The following is a 19,317-nucleotide window of genomic DNA, read 5'->3' on the forward strand; positions in this document are numbered from 1 at the left end:
CATTCACAGATGCAGAGAAGGCCACACAACCGACACCCCCGCTCTGCTCCTGAGGCCACACTGGCTGTTTCTGAGGAACACAGCCTCTGGGTGGCGGGGGGGGGGGGGACATTTCATCTGCCTCCCTCTTTATGCATTCATTCAGTCATTCATTCAGTCACAGTTTGAGAAGTACCTACTACATAGCAGAGATTCGATTAGAAAATGGGAAAGCAACAAGGGATTTGCAAGCAAAGCCCTACAGACTTGCAGAGTGTTAAACAAAGAACCAAGTTGCAGGGAGTCATGCGTATTACAGAGACAACAGCACTGGACAGGAAGTGAGCATAACGGGGGACTGGGGTACAGGAAGAGGGGAGCAGTGTGCACAGGCTGCGCCCACTGAAATGCTCATCTTTCATTGTACATCCCCTGGTAGCGATGCTGACAGCCGGCACATCTTGGGATAAGGCAGACAATGATCCATCCCACTGTTCTAATTCTGGAACTGCTATGCCACCTCATTAATATGGGGAAATGTGTTAAAAGGCTGCTGATAAACAGCTGCACAGAGGCAGAAATAGTGACTCCCATCACATTTGCAAGCTTTATTGGCTCTCCAACTCGGCATAAGAGGCGAAGCTTCGCCTGCATGTGTAAACGGGGTAATTTGCTGTAATGCTCCAGTTTATTGGTAGACGTTTTGCCATATCATGTCTCCCCAAGCACAGTTTAAGGACACTTCTGATTTACACAGTTCTGTAAACTGCCTCTTTCTTAGGACCGTCATGCCGACTGGCACAATTAGTCTCACATCCCAATCTCTTTATGAAACAGAAGGCTGTCTGGCTTCCACCCCTCCTACAAGCCCTAATAAGTAAATTTCTACTCAGTCAGAGGGTATTTGATTAAGAAATTAGCTATGAGTTGTGTATAAATCACGGCACGTTGGCTGAGGCAAAGGGAAAGGGTATTTCTTCTTTCACAAGGGAAACTAGACTTTGTCCTAATCCAAGACCAGACCTGGAGTTAGAAAAAAAGGTTTGAATGAAATGCTGCTGCCAGAGCAGGTATTCGGGGCTGGCGGGCACAAGCCCCCAACAATAGAAGCAAAATCCCAACTTTCCTTACCTGGGGATGGCGCTGCTCTGTGTCTCTCCAGCTCCACGAGGAAGAGTCCACGGAAGCCCAATTCCAATCCCCTCCCTTCTCCCCAGCCTCCGTCCTTTCTGACGACAGATTGATGGCCTCCTCCGGTACCTCCGGAGTGCAATCCACGACAGGGGACAGCAACATTGAACTCACAGAATTGATTTCCACTGGGTCCCTGTTTAGGCCGGGCCTGTGGAGGCGATTTTCATTGCTGACCTACTCTTGACCCCCTCCCCCTGAGGAATTATAGCCCATTGGGGAACCTTCTCTGCTAGATAAATATTAAACTGTTTTCTGTTTGGCACCAGGTGGCAGCTGCTCCCTTCCTTCTGGGTCGGGGATTATGTATTTGTGTAATTTTGATATTATGTTTGTTTTCTTGGCAGATGGCTTATTATTGGGGTTGCTTGGGAAGAGAGGAAGGTGTAACTCCAGGGGCACGTTCAGCTAAATTAGAGGCAGGTAGGGTAGAGAAGAAGGGATTTTTTTTAATAAATAGAAGGCAAAACTGTATAATTTAACTAAATGTGAAGAGCCTTGGAGCCTACAATTATCCAAACAATGCTTTGAAAGGGTGACTTGGAGACAAAATTTTCCTTGTAGACACAGTTAGGAAATTCTCCTGGTGGATACTTCTCCTGATTTCCCAATTCTGACCTCGCCCTATCTCCTAGAAGAATGGCCAAACAAGCTGTGGGCCTGTATCCTCATCTCCTGAGAATATGACACTTTCCTGGCAGCCAGGGTATGAGCTCTCAGAACTGCCAATATAGCATCAAGTTAGAGCCCTCGGTATAAAATTTGACCTAATTAAGACACTACGGGGCAAAGCATTCCGATAGCAATTACATGGGTTGTAAATGGGTAAAGTACCTTTTAAAACCAAGAAATGCTTCTGCCAGAAATAAGGGCCCTGAAGGGTCAAATGAGGAGCTGTGAGCGTAGGACATCACTTGCCTTGACCTTCAACAGGGCACTTCCATCCCCTGCCATGAGAGCTGTTGGCTGGGAACCTCAAAGCTGGCCCAGAGCTCCTGCATCCCAAGACCGCTCTCATCTCCTTCAAGGGCTGTGCCTCGGAACCTGCAACAGTCCTTTTAGCCTGTGGTCCCAACCTCTCTTACAGAGCCTTTTGTTCGTTCGTGTGTTTAGTAGGAGACTTACGTTATCTTCCAAAGATTGAGAGAAGAGCGAGAATGTTCTGACGAGGGTTGCCCCAGATCACCTCTAGGCCAGATCTAAGGTGTAGCTATTTCCGTACCAACATTCATGAGGTTCTCGTTTGGGAAAGTCATTCATTCTTGACTGTTTTGAATACTGAGCTGGTATTAGACATAGGTTCTGTGTGAAGGATTGTGTTTGTCACATTTGTCCCCGCTGCTGAGAAGTCACAATAACGGGAAAAGGGCATATCCATATAAACGCTTGAGGTAATGAGCACTGTCTCTTTTCAGCCAAACAAAAAGAGGGGTGCAGAGAATCACTCTACTGGAGGCAGTACAAACCTGGGGACAGGGGTCAGTGGTCCTGCCAGAATGTGCAGGACAGATACTCCTACCTCAAAACAAGAGGGAAAGCATGGACTTGGAGGGTGAGCTGCACCAGCTGACTCCCAAATCCTCCACTTTGTCTGTGGTCTTGGAGGAGATACTGAAGCTTTCTGTGTGCCCTTAGCTCCTCATCTACAAATGGAGGCTCCAACACTGAATTGTCTTAAGGAACCAAGATGAGTGTCTGCAGCATGTGCCTGCCCAGCTTCATTGCTAGCTGTGAAATGCTGGGCAAGTTATCTGAATTATATGCCCTGGCTTCTTCAAAATGCTCACCTCATTACATCCTTAAGAGAATTTAATGAGTAGACACATGTAAACTCTTCTAGCGGTGTCTAGCATAATATCTTAGTTACTATTATTGATGTTTTATTTTCACAAATATATCCTCAGTGATATTAAAAAAACAATCTTTGCATTTCAATTGGTGTTCTCACATTCAAAGGAAAAGGCCATTAGTTAGGAAATCAAGACTTTAATTAAGAAGATTTAGGAAAATTGATTAAGCTCTCCAGGCCATAGAGTTTTTCATCAATAAAGTTACATCCTCCAGAACCTTCCTGATAAACTCCATCCCTGACAGGTAGAGTCAGGAGCAACCATGACACATGGTCCCTGAAGCAACACACCTTGATTTGAACTTGACCAGTGAGTCTCCAGTTTGACTGTGAGTTCTATGAAAACCAGGCTTGGTTCTCACCTATGTTCTCACTAAGGTGTCATATGTAGATGCCTATTGAATAAGTAAAGACCAAGCATCTCCCTGAGATTCAATTAATTCTCTAAATCTGGAAGTCATCTCATGTTTGCTGTACCTTCCTCAGGACTCCAGAATCAGCTTCCAGAACGAAAACAGGAATGCAAGCAATTCTTTATTTTTGGGATTTAATGTCAAGTTGTAAGCTGTTGCAGTGCATTTGAAAATCAATTTGATTTGAATGATACAAGGCAAAGTATCTGGGTTCTAACTCGTATTCTGAAGTTCTATATATTATAATGATGAGTAATGCCATAATTATATTGGAGACTTAGGGGGTGGGGTTCTTGTCCAAAAAGGGAATTTGGAAAAGTACAGAAAGAGATTAGGACCATATGGCTCCTATTGTTCTCAGTTCTTGGGCAATTATTCAAATACCTAAAAAGGTAGGAATGTAATCTAGAGGCATCAAACACAAATTATTCCCACACCAGGTCAATGAGGTTTCCTTGTGATTCCAAGTCACGATTGTAGTAGAATACAAAAGCATTACAATCTGTGTATTTATTTAATTTATCTCTTAAATTCAAAACCATTTCCTAAAACTCAGACAGTGCTTAAAAAATATCTTTGATATCCAAGAAACTGGTTTCAGAAGCGTGAAAACTTAGTAAAGATTGTTGGCCAGAATTTGAATCCTTGACACAGTATCTGTTCTTTCCTATTCTGGTGAGGCTCTGCGGATGTTACTATGGAATAGATGTGGTTTCAGGATGTCCCCTAAGGGTTCATACATTAGAAGCTTAGTCCTGAGTGTGGTGAGACAGGAAGTGATGGAGTCACTAGGAGGAAGACCCGGTGGGGATTAGTTCCATCATTGTGGATGCGACCTTTAGAAGACATTGGGCTAGCTTCCATGGGGCTTGGTTAGTTCCCTCAATAAGTAAGAGTTGTTATTTAAGGTGTGGAGGCAGGACGATACTAAATTTGGATCAAGCCAGAACAACATAGCAAGTTCAAGAACAAGTGGACTAAATAATTAGATCCCATCTCATGGACAAATAAATACATGAAGTAAAATAAATTTTACTAAGAATTCTTATAAAGAGTAATGCTGGCCCCTCTTCCAGCTGCCATGCCATTTCTCAGCATGACCTCTCTCCATGTTAGATACGCTACAACCCAAAGTCATCTGCCACACAGTGACCCAAATAAAGCCCTCACCGGAAGTTAATGGGGCTACTGACCTTTTCTTTTCTTTGTGTATTACCATCTTCAGTTTATTTATTACAGCAACAGAAAGCAAACAAATACAAACATCTTCATGATAGCAGCCACTTTTGGAAGATGCTCCAGGGAGGGGCTCTCTTCTGGATGAATGTATCTTAAAAACAAAGTTTAACTATGAAGAGGGGAAATAAAAGAGGCTAGGTGGAGGCTAGACAGAAAGAGATGCATCCTGAAAGTTGCCTCAGGGGATGGTGCCCACAAATCTGCATGAACCCAGAACTCCCTGCTTGACTTCACGCCTACAGAGGAACTCTACAGCAGAACTCATGGTTTCCCTCCTCTAAATTCTGTGCAGAACAGAGGGAAATAAGAACAAATCTATGATTCCAGATAAACAAGTCTATATCAAGTTGCCAGAGTGATCTCGGCTGAGAAAAAGGCAGAATGCTTCACCGGTCATTGACCTATTCTCATTGACAATGTCACTGAACTTGATGAATATATGGAAAATTCACATCCAGAGATGATATGACTAAAAGGTCAGATTCTCCGTCAGACTTCCTGGATTCTAATCCCAGCTTCATCTTTATCAGCTGCATCAACTTGGATACAAGGCTTAACCTCTACCTCAGCTTTTGATACTTTATATCTTGTATGATATCCTCAATAAATGTTATTATATTTATTATTGGAATTCAGAGTATCTGATCACCATAGACTCCACCAAAAGACTCCAAGAATCTAGGCTAATCTTCGCGGCTGGTGAAGAAAATCCCATTTTGTAAGACTTCTTTTCACAAGCAGAAACGCAACCTGTGGCTGTTTAGCATGTGACGTAGCTCTGGCACAGGTGAGCATCTGTTTTCTGTCTTCACTTGGGTATGATTTAATTACTTCTCTCCTTATTATGACCAAAGATCTAACAAGGATCAACCTAAGGGGAGAAGGCTTATTAGGGCTTACAGTTAAAGAAAAAATATAGTCAGTCATGGTGAGGAAGGAATGGCAGCTGGAACATAAAGTAAAGGATGATACTGTGTCTGCAGTCAGGAAGCAGAGAGTAGACAGGACAATGGGCCAGGTTGGAAAACCTCAAGGCTTTGCCTGAAGTGGTTTGTAGATGAAAGTTTCTATCCTGCCCAGTCCTACAGCCATTCTATCCCAAATAAACACACAGAGGCTTATATTCATTATAAACTGTTTGGACTATTGCTCAGGTTTATTACTAACTAGCTCTTACTATTTAAATTAATCCATATTCTTATCTATATTTAGCCATGTGGCTTGGTACCTTTTCTCAGTAAGGCTTTCTCATCTTGCTTCCTCTGTGTCTGGCCAGTGACTACATCTCTGCCTTTCCTCTTCCCAGAATTTTCCTAGTCTGATTGCCCCACCTATACATCCTGCCTAGCTACTGGCCAATCAGCATTGCATTAAACCAGTACGAGTGGCAAATCTTTACAGTGTACAAGAGCATCCTCCCACAGGAGGCCACTTCCAGATCCTCCTATTAAGGTCCTGAAACCTTCTCCAAAACAGCACCATCAGCAAGGGGTCAAACATTCAAGCACATGAACCGATGGGGGACATTTCATATTCAAAACACAATGAAACCTAAATGGAAGCAATGGAGTTCCCCGTTAAGATTCTTTTTTAATTGAATAAGCACTCTCTACAATGGGCAGCAGCCAGGAAGCATCTCATGTTAAAGTAACAAGCAGTTTTCTCAGGTCAATAAAGTTGACTTAAACTGCTGTTATCTTGATCCAAAGAAATGCTATTACCTAGAGACGAGAAGGTATAGAAAGGAAGTGTAGGAAGCAGATTCTTCCACTTAATAAGATTGCAATGAAAACATTTTAACATGCTATTAATCTTCATTCGAAAGAACTTTCAGTCTCATTAAGAAGTCATTTCTGATGGACCTGAATGAGTGATGGCCAGGAAAGTAAATCGCGATTATGGGCAAGCATTGAGGGCGTACTTAGGGGCAAGCTCAGCCCAGCACCTACATCCTATTGCTATTACTTCCAGGATCGTGCTGCTACTTGGGCAGTTTCCAGCCAAAGACAAAAGGCAGGTGACATAGAGTATGACTTCCACAGCTCTCTCAGGGTGGAAGGGCTAGTAAGTTGGTGAGAACCAAATCACATCACTCTTACTCCTTTTGAAGCAAAAAGGGTGTTTGCATATTCCCTCTGGGAAGAAAACACTCTGATTTGGGTAATGTCCTTTGCTCCTCTATTCCATTATTCAGAGGAGAAGCCCTTTCCCTCCAAAATGAAGCATCTTGGAGAAATAAAACTCTAACAGGCTTTGATTCTGAACAGTTTGAAGCCTGCTTGGAGTTGGAAGGGGAGTGTCTACAGGTGACAGAGGTGTTACGCTCATTCACAACTTCAGAGCCATGAATGAGGATTAGACATAGAGCAGAATGCTGGTATGTGATAAAGACACTTAAAGGGAATTTAACGGTTTGTTCTCTTCCAAATTACTGAACATTAAGTTTAAATGTTTTCATATAAATATTAAATTATATGTATATAACTGAATTGCAAATTTGCATTTACCACCCAGTTTCACAAGGAAAATGTGGCTTTATTTTCCTTCACTGAATTATCCTCCCTCCAAGTTTCTGCTCCACTGAAGAACAGAAGAAAACACACTTGTCTCAAGCTCTTCCTTTTAAATGGTGTCTTTTGCCCATTTATTCTCTCTTAAATATAGAATTCTGTTTGTTGTCTCTCTCCTCAAATGACACTTGGTGAAAGGAAAGGTGTATGGCCCACACAGCTTCTTTGTGTCTTTCTCTGTTTCTGTCTAGATTTATTGTCTTCTGAACACCACTGGTCCCTCTGGCCTTTTTGGAAACTGCAATTATTTTCTTCTAGATTATTCCCTTTTAGAGAGAGCTCTATCTCTCATTACAGACATGGCCATCCCCAGGATCAAGCTACTATGGCCCCCAACACATTGGCCGTAGTACCAAGTCAATCTTGCAGGCCCTCCTAGGCTGTGGAAGAGGAAAGGGTGTCCAAAACCATTGTTTTCCCATTTCCACCATATCCTCCTCACTTGTAAAAGGAGGGGAGAAAATAACTGTAAAAAATAGATGTGTCTCACCACATCTAGTTTCTACCAATTATAGCTGTTAAACAACTGTGACCTTCAGCAACATGGCCACGGCTACACATTTCAAAGATGCTAAACAATGAAGAACTTGGAGTAACCCCAATTCACCAGACCCTTCCTGAACCTAACTCTCCTGATCAATGAGCAATGGATTTGTTTTAATCAAGCATACACAGACTGATGGACACATTCTGACTTTGCCACGGTGAAAACGTTCCGTCATGAATTAGCATAAGTATCATGAACCTCCTCCTTCTCTGGTGCATAAAACATCCTGTCAGTCCCTCCCAGGAAGACCTTGCATTCAGAGCTGTGTGTTCTGTTGAGGATTTAAGGAAGCTCGGTGCTTTCTTGCTTTGTTGAACACTGTAGTCATTGGTTTCCTGCAATGCCTGAGCAGAGAAGTAAGGACTTGAACATGGAGGTCTTGACCTTCTTCTTGGGTCTTCAGGGACTTCCTCTGAAGTGCTCTCTTTCTTTGGTAGGACATTCCCTGTGCTGTTACTCCCAGGGAAACTATGCCTTTGGTCGAACAAGGTGGCAGATTGGATACCGGGGAAACTGACTTTCCAACTAAGAAACATCTTGAGAAGTATTTTAAAAATACCATTCCCACCAGACACTATATCAAAAAAAAATAACACAAGAAATCTGGCAGACAAAAGTCAAAGTCCTATATTTTACTTACTAATTATGCACTAATAATTTGAAACACAAAGCTCTTAATGTGAACCGTCCACATTTCCAGGACCTTCATTCTTTTAATTCCAGCTTTTTCCCTGTAAGGCAGGTATTATTATCATTACCATAATTTTATAAATGAGAAAACTGAAACACAGGACAATGAAGCCACCTTGTCTATGGTCACAAGGTAAACTGTACATGGGTAGGGTTCAAGTCTTGACAGCTTGGTGCCTGGGATACTCACACCCAACTGCTAGCGTACTGCAGCAAGGGGCCAACATACCAAAGCTAAGAAGCAGGAGTCTTAGGAAGAGAAGAAAGCTGCACATTGTGAGGGTTTTCCAGGTACAAAAAAAAAATATGTACATGGTTTCTAATTTCATCTAAGATGGAAAAAATAAGAAACAGAATATGCCACATTCATCTGGCGAAGTGACTAGTTGGTTAGAGGAGCTTTTGTTCCTGCTTCTTAAATTGGAAAAAAATGATAGTATTAGAGTAGACCTGGAAGTTAAGAGGACCAGTCTTTGATTCTCCATTAACAAAGGGCTCTTTCTAGCTATTCACACCTGATCATACAATGGAACCATTATTAGAAAGACTTCAGGGAAGAGACCATCAATGTATTTTTTTCCCTCTGCAGAAACCAGCCAGAGACAAGCATTTGCTATAAAATTATCTGGATTTAATCGCTATCAACATCAGAACCATAGTACATTAAAGTACAAAACTTTTATGTACAATTACGCATACAAAAAATGTTCTTTGTGAGGAGCAATTTGAAGCAAATCTGACAAACAGCAAGAATCATTCCTATTTGAGGTTTGAAAGGAAAAAAATGGAAATTTCCAAGATCTCTCCCTCCTCCATCGGGCCCTCAGAACATCCAGTGACCCTCAGAACATCCATTTGCAAAGGCCTGAGGTAGGAAGGCAGGTATTAACAATATGAGACACTCATTCCTCCCCTCTTCTGGAAAGGATGACGTTTTTAGGAAACGTTTTCCATTATTTATTATACTGATGTTCCATCCATCTGCATCATTAGGTTCAGTAGTTACCATGACAATATGATGCCTACAGCAATCTAACTTGATAGCCAGATGTCAGAATGTGAAAAAATAGGACCAGCTAAGAAAGTGAGAGAAATATAATTAGTCTGAACCACATAGAAAATGTGCTCAAAACTGGGACCAGGAGGAAAATTGCTGAAATGTCATTGAAAAAGGAATCACTGAAGGGCAGCAATAATCAAATTCAATGTAAAAACTTTGCTAACAAGAGCCATAAACTGGTCTTTAAGCATTCGAAGGAAGGAGTCCAAGCTATTCTGGGATGTTGCTCCGAGTCCCTGCTGCATAGCCCGGTAGTGTCATTTTGGTTCTTGTCATAGGATCCTCAGGACCCTCATTTTCCTGAGGGTCTCAAGCTCCCACCCCAAGTGCTGCTGCCGTGACAATCAACTGAGGACATTATCCCCTGCTCCTCCATCCGATGAGATAATTCCTATCACTCTAAAGCTAAACTGAAGGCTGGACCAAGTTGAGTCTAGGGAGATCCTGTCCTTTAACTCCAGGTAGCCCTTGTTCCGTGGTTCACAGTGAGTCCCTGAATGAGGTGAGCTGGGCACTGAGAGGTGGAGAGCCATGGAAGCAAAGGTGCTCCAGGCGATGAGGTGAGGCCGGGATGGATGAGTGGTCGGTCATTCTCACAAGCCTGGAACAAATGCTCACTCTCAGCATGGTTGGGTTGGATAGCGGCGCTGGGCTAGGCGATTTGGCCGGTTCAGGTTAGTAGCTGTAGAAAGCTGGAAAAGAAGAGACACAACACTAGAGGATTGCTCTGAAAATGTCTCCACTATGGGACTAGCATGTTGAGCAAGGGTACCCACTGCAGCTGTAAAGAGCAAAGACCAAAGAATATATCTGGAGCCATCCTAGGGCACTGAGGAGCAGAGGGTATGGTTCCTCTCAAAGTTTACAGGAATCCCCTCACCCCAAGACAGGACCACACCGAAACATCAGCACTGTGTCTCTCGTGTCTCAGGATCAATTACAGATTAAGAGTGATGTTCAGAGCTGTGACATTTCTTGAGCATTTTCTAGGTACCATATTACAAACATACTATATTTGCAATAACTTCTGCTAGTTCTAATTTACTGATGTAGAAACAGAGGCTTAGGAGAGGCTCATTAATTACCCAGGAACTCACATTCGGTGTGTGGAAAAGCGGAATTGTGTGCCACCCTTCTATGACCTGACCTCTTAACCCCTTCCCATAAGGATGGTCCTTACCTGAGGGACCTGAGACGGATTGTAGAGAGGAACGGCGCCCTGCAAGGTGGGTGGAGGAGGCAGAGCACCTGGCTGGGAGTAGAACTCAGAAGAAGCACCCTGTGGATGCAAATAACAGAGAATCTGATCCATGGCTGCTTCCTGGTAGATTAGAACCTCCCACAGAAATCAGTGTTGGACAACAGAAGGCTTTCTAATAAAACTCAAGTGGCCACAACCAATGCCAGGACCTGGCATGGCCATTCAGAGACAGGATCCCTTAGACCCAAAGAAAGTAGGAAGAAAAAAGTCACAATAAATTACATCAGAACATTAAAATCACTATTAAACTCTTCAAAAGGCCTCAGATAGTACAAGGGTACTCCAACCAGGCTTCAAGAAATAGAAACATTTTCCTAGGAATAGTCATGAAATCCCTAGCTATATAGACAATTCGTACAGAATTTATGATAGGCCCGGCCAAGTGCACATGAGTGAGCTCCACTTCCCACTCATGTGCCAGAAGAAGCAGTCAGTCCCTGAACTCCATTTAAGCTGTACAGACTGAAGTGTGAGCCTCCAAAACTGCACATGATAAAGTCCCAGTTTCTCAGCATGAGACAGAATCCTTAAAGAAGCTGCACAGGTGCCCCACCCAACAAGCGTGGTGTCCTTACAAAAGGAGGAAAGTTAACACAGACATATACAGAGCAAAGATCCAGTGAAGACATGGGGAGAGCAGCCAGCTGCAAAACAAAGAGAAAGCCTCAGAAGAAATCAGATCAGCCAGCAGCGCCTTGGCCATGCACTTCTGCATGCCCTAGATTTGTGAGAACCTGCCCTGCCATTGTCTAGACCCTCCAGGCTGAGGTACTACATAGGCAGCTGGAGCAAAGTCTTTCAGAAGTTGTCTCCATATCCTGAGATATATGCTCCTCAGGCTGCTGAAGACATTCAATCCTCACACACACAGGGGTCTTCTGGACTCCTAGGCCCCAGTTCGTAGCCTGCTCACCTGTGTCCCTGAGAAACCTCCAATCCCAGTGACCTCAGCTCTCCCACTGCTGTCCAAAGATCCAAGTGGATTGCTCCCACCTAGAAGGCAAGGAATCAGAGCTGTCTCACATGCTCAAAACTGAGGAGTTCCCACACCCAAGAGAGTAGAGCCAGTCTAGGAGCACCAAAAGCACCAGAAATGACCCAAAAGACAAAACTGGTGGTACCTATGCCTCTGGAGAAGGTGCTGGCATCTGAAAGCGATGGGGACTCAAGTGGAGGTGTTGGTGAGAGACCCAGGCCGGTATGGTGAGGAGGTGATGTGCTGGGAGACTCCTGCTTGGTGGGAAAGAGGCGGGATGACATCAGTGCTCAGCAAATTCATGCCAACCTACATGTGTTCTGGCATCCACAGTGGTGATCTCCACGTAGGCAACTCCCCACCAACACCATTTCTTTCTGTGAAGCTTCTAAGAATGTGGGCCAGCTTCCTGTTGCTGAGCCTCTGAAGTAAAAGTTCTCCATCTTAATTTTCTAATATTTCTGTCCTCTTCCCCCTCCTCCCCTCTCTCACTCTCGTGTGTGTGTGTGTGTGTATGTGTGTGTGTGTGCACGTGTGTGCGCGCTCGTGGGTGTGTTGTTTTTGTGAAATAAGGTCAAACTATGTAGCCCAAGCTGTCCTAGAACTCAAAGCAATACTCCTGCCTCAGCATCCCAAAAGTTTTGATTACAGGCATGAGCCACTATGTCTGACTTCCAAGGTATGTCTCACTCTGCTTTTTGCCTTTAAAAACAGATTTATTTCCTGTGGTCTCCTTTCTTTCAGCCCAAGTCAGAGTGTGATGCCAGAGCTATGATGTGTTTGGGTTTCCTCTGGGTCTACAGGGAGGGGTTGCCAGCCCATCTGTGGAGGTTACCTCTGAGTCAGAGCTGCCCGAGGAGTCCTCATCTCCAGAGGGGGAAGCACTGTTGGCAGGCTTTGATCGAAACCAACTGAACCAGCCAAATCCAGAGCTCTGAAGGGCAAGGGGAATTGTTAAGGCCACTGAACTTTTTTCTCTCACCAACTGTGAGAGCTGTCCAGCCGGGCATGCGTGTTGGGGGGAGGGGTGGCTTTGGACTCTGATCCACTGTTTGAAACAGGGATGAAGCTGGGGAATACAGAAAAGAACAAGTCTTCCACCTTTGTAGCCGCTTTTCCATCCCCTGGCTTTCCTCTCTGTGAAGTATCTTGGTGAGATGGTTCGTCTGCCCCATCCGAAGATCCCCCCTCATCTTCCTTGGCTGAAACTGTGGAATCCTCAGAAAACCTTCGAGCCCTGGGAGCTGGTGGTGCCTGAGATAAAATGAAACAACGGAGATTCACAAGGAGTTTAACAGACGGCAGAGCACATGTCCATATGACCTCTCACTCCGAACCCAAGGCTAGCCTCGGGAGATCCCTTCCTGCTGGGGAGGGAGGCAGTCTTCCCCATGAAAATGCCTGAACACAGGTGAAAAGACAAGCCCAGACCCGCCCAGTCTTTATTTCCTCCCTAACACTGCGGGTTTGTCTGTCATATAACCTGTCCAGGTCAGAGTCTCCAGAACTGGAAGCTACTGCTGGGGATAAAAAGGTTCTGGGGGCGCCTCTGAGAGACCCTCACACTCCAAAGCCAGAAAAGTTAGCAGCCAGTGCATCTAACCTCAGAGCTTATTTCCTAACAGGCTCTCCCAAGAATAACTGAACATATACACCAGAAGGGAGCCAAAAACACCCACGCCCCACTTCCTACTAACTTCCCCTTAGCCTGGTAAAATATGCATAGCCAATAAAGTTCACTTTAACCATGTCTAACGCAGTGGCATTAAGTATATGCACAGTGATGTCAGATATCAGCAGAAATGCCTAGCATTTCTCCTCATCCCATCAGAAACACTACCTCCCTAGCCCCATCCTCATACCCCAGCCACCTCTGCCCCATTCTAGCCTGTCTCGTTGGGTTTGCCTATACTAGGTATCTCATATGAGTGTAATAATGCAACATATTGCTCTTTATATTGTATTTTCATTTTATATTCTCAATAGAGCATAATTAATAAAAAACTATGCAAAATACTATAACAAAAATATAGGAAGGGCTACATTTTTTTATTTGTATGGTTATAATGTCTTCAGTGTATCAGACACTGTTCTCAGTGCTTTCCATATCACGATCCACTGAATCCTTTCCACAGCACCGTGAGAAGTGCGCTATTATTATCATTTAGTTTCAAATATGAGAAAACCAGCAAGCAGCCATGCCCGACGACACACAGTTGGTAAAACACAGAGAGGGAACTCTAACCTGCCTTTCCTCCTAAGAATCTCTTCCAATTCAGTAAGTCAAGACAGAGACAAGAGCCTATATCCTAGGTTGGCCACAGTCTGTGCTGTGTAAGAGTAAAAGAAAGGAGGCAGGGAATGGAAAAGCACAGCAGAAAAGGAGGGGCTGGAGGGGAAACAGCAGAGAAGAAAAGGCCTGTTTCTAGGTCCCCTCCCTTGCGCACTCCACAGTCTAGCAGGGATCTTCCTTCACGAATCCAAGTGTGTCCATGCAGGGATACTCGCTCCCCAGTCACCTGACTCGTTTCCATGCTGTCCTCTGATCTCTGCTCAAACACTTCCTGGGAGACATGGCCCTGATCTCTCCTCGCCACCCACTGCATGGTGCTGTTCCTCTCTAGTTCCCTCCATCAGATTGGCTCTATCTGTCCACTGATGCATGCCCAGCCCCACCACAGTGCCTGGCATGCTGTTAGAGTCTGGCAGACACTTGCAAAAGAATGGAATACTTTCACACAATGGATCTTGTCATACTATTTCTGAAAATAAACTTGTGAATGATAGAAAAAATCTTAAATGGTGTTAAATAACAAGTAGAAAAAATACACCTGTTTTAACTATTGAAAAGCATGTACATATATATTTATTAATATACATATATGTACATATATGCACATACATGGGGAAAAAACTAATGGGAGAGCCAAAACATTTACTATGAAATTCTGAGTAGTATTTACTTGATTCTTCATTTTAATTTTTCTATAACAATAGTATACTACTTTTTCTGCAAAAGGAAAATATAATTTTTTAAAAGATCCATAGCCCTGGGGCTGAGAGATTGCTCAGTGGTTAAGAGCACTGTCTGGTCTTCCAAAGACCTGGGTTCAATTCCCAGTGCCCACATGGTGGCTCATAATCATCCATAACTCCAGTTTCAGGAGATCTGGTTCTTTCTTCTGGCCCCTGAGGGTACCAGGCACACACATGGTACACAGACATACATGCAGGCAAAACATACATACACATAAAAAATAAATAAATCTAAATTTAAAAAAAGCAAAAGATCTATAGCCCATTGCTACTTAAAAAAACTATGTGATGTAATCGTTTAAAGCTGCAGAATATCTTGTTTGGCATCAGAGCTGAGTGCTGTGCAGTCTGTCGGCAATAGGTAGAAAGAAGAATTGGGCAGAAGAGACATCAGGTACTCTCAGTCCTAACATAGAGATCTGACAGAAACCAAGGTGAATGTCAAAACAAACACCAGTGCTGCTCCTCAACATGGAAGAAGAGGGTGCGGAAGAACAGAGAGCCACCTCTCAGCCGTCTCTACTGCTCTGTGCTGCTCTGTCCCCAGAGACACAGGCTGGGCGGTGGGCGGGACTGAGCATCTCACGAACACAGCCTCCTTTCCAACTCTCGGGGTTTCAGATGAAAAGAAACAAGGAACGATTTGCACAAGGTAGAAGAAAGCATTCCCAATGCCTGAGGGGAGCCTGGGTGTGGCTGAGAAACCAGGGGCCAATAGCAAACGGCAGATGCCTTGGAGTAGTTACCGGTAGTTCTCCTACTGTCTACTCACCTGAGGACTGGAAACAACTTCTAGACCATCGGGATCTTGTAGGGGCTCTTGAGGGGCTGTGTTCTCCCCTAAAGCACCAGAGAAAAACAAAGAGCCTCAATTTGTGCTCTTCCTACCCATCTTGAATAAAGGAAACGGGGACCCAGTGGCTTAAGTGGTAAGAGTTTATACCACGAGCAGGTCACCGCAAATGCAAAATCTACTTGCTCGGCTCCACTCAATTCAGGCCACCTCGTGACACACTGGTCAACCCAACTCTCCCTGCTAAACACCAAGATTGTTCCATAGGTATGTAAGAAGTCACAGCAGCATAGAGCTAGATCTCAGGGGCTGTTCCCTACCCTCCTTCCATGCGGATCTCTATCTCGGCTAAGGCTTTATGTTAAGGGGCTGTGGTCTAATCTTCCTTTGTGGTACCCAGAAATTCCCTCGCATCCCTCAGTGCCTTTCCCCCACGTGTAGGCTCCTTCTCCCCAAGGCCTTCAGGCCTGAAGAAATGTCGAACCAGACTAGGAATACAGTCCCAGTCACAGGTTCTGTCAATAAGCTCCTGGGTCAAAGATGATGCCACAAAGAAGCCCCATGACCACTATCCATGAGACATGGGGCATTTTCGTCACTGCTTTGTAACCTTGGTATGTCAAACTACATATTCCAAGGAAAAGACAGAATAGTGATGTCTGTCCTGCTCTGCTTTTTCCCGTATTGAGGTGTGTGGGCTAGAAGAGAACACACTCCTTCAGGCTAGCCAGAGCAGAGCAAAAGTGTATTCCCCATGTGCCTTTGTTAGTTCCAAGCCCCCTTCCTCCAGTCGGTCCCCCATGCCTCCCTCACTTGCCTCTTTACCACCAAGACTTCCACCCTCCCCCTGGCTGGCAGGTCTTACCAAGGGAAGGATGTGTCCGCGGCATTTCCTCCCCAGCCCTTGCTCCAGGAGCCCCTGTCACCGCCACACTGTGGTTGCTGCCATCGCCACTGGTCACTGACATGTGGGTTGCAGGAACCGAATAAAGAGGCACCGGGGTCCCCATGTGCCCCAAATCTTCTCTCTCTGAGTAGGGATCTCGCTGTGGGGGCAAAGGCTGCTGAGGGATGGGCTGGGTCAGGCCAGTCTGCTCAGGCGTCGGCCACGGGGCTGAGCTGTACCCAGGGTCTCCCGCGTAGCTTTGATATCCTGGAAGATCCTGGTAGGAATTGTCTAAGGAAGATGACGTGGCAGTTACAGACAAATCATTCTCAGCCATTCCTGCTCTTGCCCTCTCCACAAAGCAATCACACAGACTGGCTGCTCCGTGCGGCTTCCTAACAGCAGCAAACAAAGCACTGGCAAACAGTAACTCCCTCCCTGCTGCCTTCAGAATGGTGCCCTCCACTCTGGGATGATCTCAGGGCCTTTCTCCTATGGGTTGAGAGGCCAGAATTGGCATCCGACTGAACTCTACACCTTTTAGTATTTGGGTGTTTACACATTCTACTTTAAGCAGGCCTCATTAGACTTTAAAAGCTCACAGTTGAAAGAAAATTGAATGACATTCTAGAAATGATAACTTTAGTTGTAAAGAATTGGGGTCTATTTGCCCTGGAAGGGGCCTTGCTGGTCTGATCAATCAAGGTGTGGGTGTGAGAAATGCTTGGCCCGAGGGTACAGGGATGTTGTGGAGTGCCAGCCTTTATGTTCCAGGGCTGGAAGAACGCCATCATGTAGAAACACCCAGACAGGCTCTCAAAAAGACAGGAAACAGAAGCCAAAACCTCCCCTTACATTCTGCCCATCCAGCAAGCAAGAGAAGGCAAGAGACAAAGGGGAATGACTTCAGGGAAATGTATGGAGTTAATTTGGAATTTAACTCCTACTGACTGGACACTTAGAGGCATGCTGGGGGAGGAATAAGGAGGTTAAGAAAACACTTTGAAACTTATATGGCTGATTGAAAGCTCAAAATCTTCATTCTTCCAATGTCTAGAACACTAATATAAAATACTAATAATGTATACTCTCTGGACTCAAGAAAGATATCTAACTGGGAGCAAGGTATTCACACAAGTGAAGCAATTAGCTAGCAATAAAAAACATGGAATAGTCAAGTATTTGAAAACCCAGCCTACAAAGTAAAAAACCTTCATGCTACAGGAATTCGGATGTGTCCAGGTGTGTAAGCCCAGCAAGGGCCAGTCAGAAAAGGCAGTCTGGATCAATGGGCCTAATTCCCAGACAAAGAAGACATGAAGGAACGGGACGTGTGGGTGTGGCTGAAAGTATTTTAGTCACATTATAGCAGTCAGAGCTTTGCGCACAGTACCTGTTGTTCCTCTAGCTCCATAAATATGTGAATGAGTAGAATTGAGGTCTCCAAGGTCTCCTGCTTTACTTTGCTGTTTGAAATAAAGTGAAAATCCTTTTTTAAACAATATAAAGAAAATCAGGGCAGAAGACAAGGTAATGGGGAAACTTAGTTAATAAGAAATGTCCCGAGGGAATAGCCATGGCCAGACAAGGAAACGCCACTGAGATGCCCAGGGCCCAGAGTCATGCAGATGAGACACTGTTTCTTAGGTCTCCGTGCTCAGCTCAGAGCAGGCCAGGATAGCTACAGCCAGTGTCAGCATCCTCCCCAGAGTGAGGGGCCAAAGCAAGGAACTAAACTGTGGGCCTCAGAATTCGCTACCCAGGGAAGGTGAAAGGGCAGTGTACATTTAAAAACCCACTTTGTCCTGTCTTCAGAGCAGAGTGGAAGAAAGGAAATGGGGAGGCCCTGCTCCAATTACTCTTCTGATTATGGCCAGCAGCTTTTGCAATTGTCAGAACAAAAAGGAAAGGCCCGGAAGTCTTTTAAGCAATTGCCCTACATTACATGAAAGTGACACAGGTCCACTGTGATCCATTGTTCCTAACGGAGATGGGGAAGCTTTGATGGCTGTGAAGAGACAGAGTGGCAAGAGTGGCTGGGAAGAGCGCCCCCCTGTGGCACTAGGCAAACAAAGGAAAATGCAGTGAACAGAAACCTCTGAATTCCAACATTGGGGACATTGACCTTGCCTCAGAAGTGATAGGAGATGCCCAGGGCTGGGAACTGGGCCCTCTGTGTCCAGTCTATGTGACCCCGCACCACCCTGCTCACCTCCCGTTCCTTCTGCCGCCTCCGCAGTTGTACTAGCCAGTCTGGGTCCAGCTCCCTGTCCCCAGCGCGTCTTTCTAAAACCAGAGGGTCTGACAGCTTCAGTTTCTCTGCAAGCTGAGCCGAGTTTCCAGGTGGGCCAGGGGGTAGAAAGTGAGAGAGGACGAGAAGAGAGAGAAATGGGGCACCAGGGAAGACACCAGGGGAAAGAGGCAATAAGAAGGAGGGAGATGGAGTCGTAATTCACTCGCACATCACATTATAAAGAATAATCGAGAAATAACAAATTCAGCCGATCTCCTCCCAAAATTGCAGCATAAATAAATAAGCAACCCATTTTGGCATTATTTCCCCCAAATATGAGAGTTAAAAAATAGTTCCTCAGCTTTGTGCTCTACAAAGCTGTCTTCTCCGCAAGAAACCTCTAGAATGGGAATGTGGGAAACATGGGCATCTTGTTCATGCTAATTCTGGTTCTGGCCTGGGCAGGAAGGAGCTCCGATCTACATCGCTAACAACCTGATGCTGCTTTCTGATTCGAGGCATCATCATGCTCTGTATCTGGACCATCAATCCTCCAGCTGAAATGTCAGCACATGGGGGGGAAGGGGACCTCTG

The 19,317-nt window shown here is 44.9% G+C and overlaps 1 protein-coding gene across 6 annotated transcripts in view; it reads right to left on the bottom strand.

The window, feature by feature from the left end:
- Positions 1 to 9,087: 9,087 nt before the first annotated feature.
- Sec16b (SEC16 homolog B, endoplasmic reticulum export factor) overlaps positions 9,088 to 19,317 on the bottom strand; it is a 60,524-nt gene continuing 50,294 nt past the window's right edge. For 4 of the 6 annotated variants that reach the window (XM_087906376.1, XM_048421000.3, XM_087906374.1 and 1 more), the window contains exons 17-26: positions 18,703 to 18,816; positions 17,884 to 17,956; positions 16,470 to 16,781; positions 15,584 to 15,651; positions 12,877 to 13,029; positions 12,611 to 12,709; positions 11,921 to 12,032; positions 11,713 to 11,792; positions 10,719 to 10,817; positions 9,088 to 10,230 (exon numbers count right to left, since the gene is read on the bottom strand). In XM_087906376.1, the coding sequence (XP_087762502.1) occupies positions 10,159 to 10,230; positions 10,719 to 10,817; positions 11,713 to 11,792; positions 11,921 to 12,032; positions 12,611 to 12,709; positions 12,877 to 13,029; positions 15,584 to 15,651; positions 16,470 to 16,781; positions 17,884 to 17,956; positions 18,703 to 18,816 (1,182 nt within the window). In that variant the 3' untranslated portion in view covers positions 9,088 to 10,158. The remainder of the gene's footprint in view (positions 10,231 to 10,718; positions 10,818 to 11,712; positions 11,793 to 11,920; positions 12,033 to 12,610; positions 12,710 to 12,876; positions 13,030 to 15,583; positions 15,652 to 16,469; positions 16,782 to 17,883; positions 17,957 to 18,702; positions 18,817 to 19,317) is intronic. The other 2 variants (XM_087906377.1, XM_087906378.1) reach the window with 2 other exon arrangements.

This window comes from Myodes glareolus, chromosome 5 (genome assembly GCF_982192425.1).
Source record: "Myodes glareolus chromosome 5, mMyoGla1.1, whole genome shotgun sequence".
Taxonomy (NCBI): domain Eukaryota; kingdom Metazoa; phylum Chordata; class Mammalia; order Rodentia; family Cricetidae; genus Myodes; species Myodes glareolus.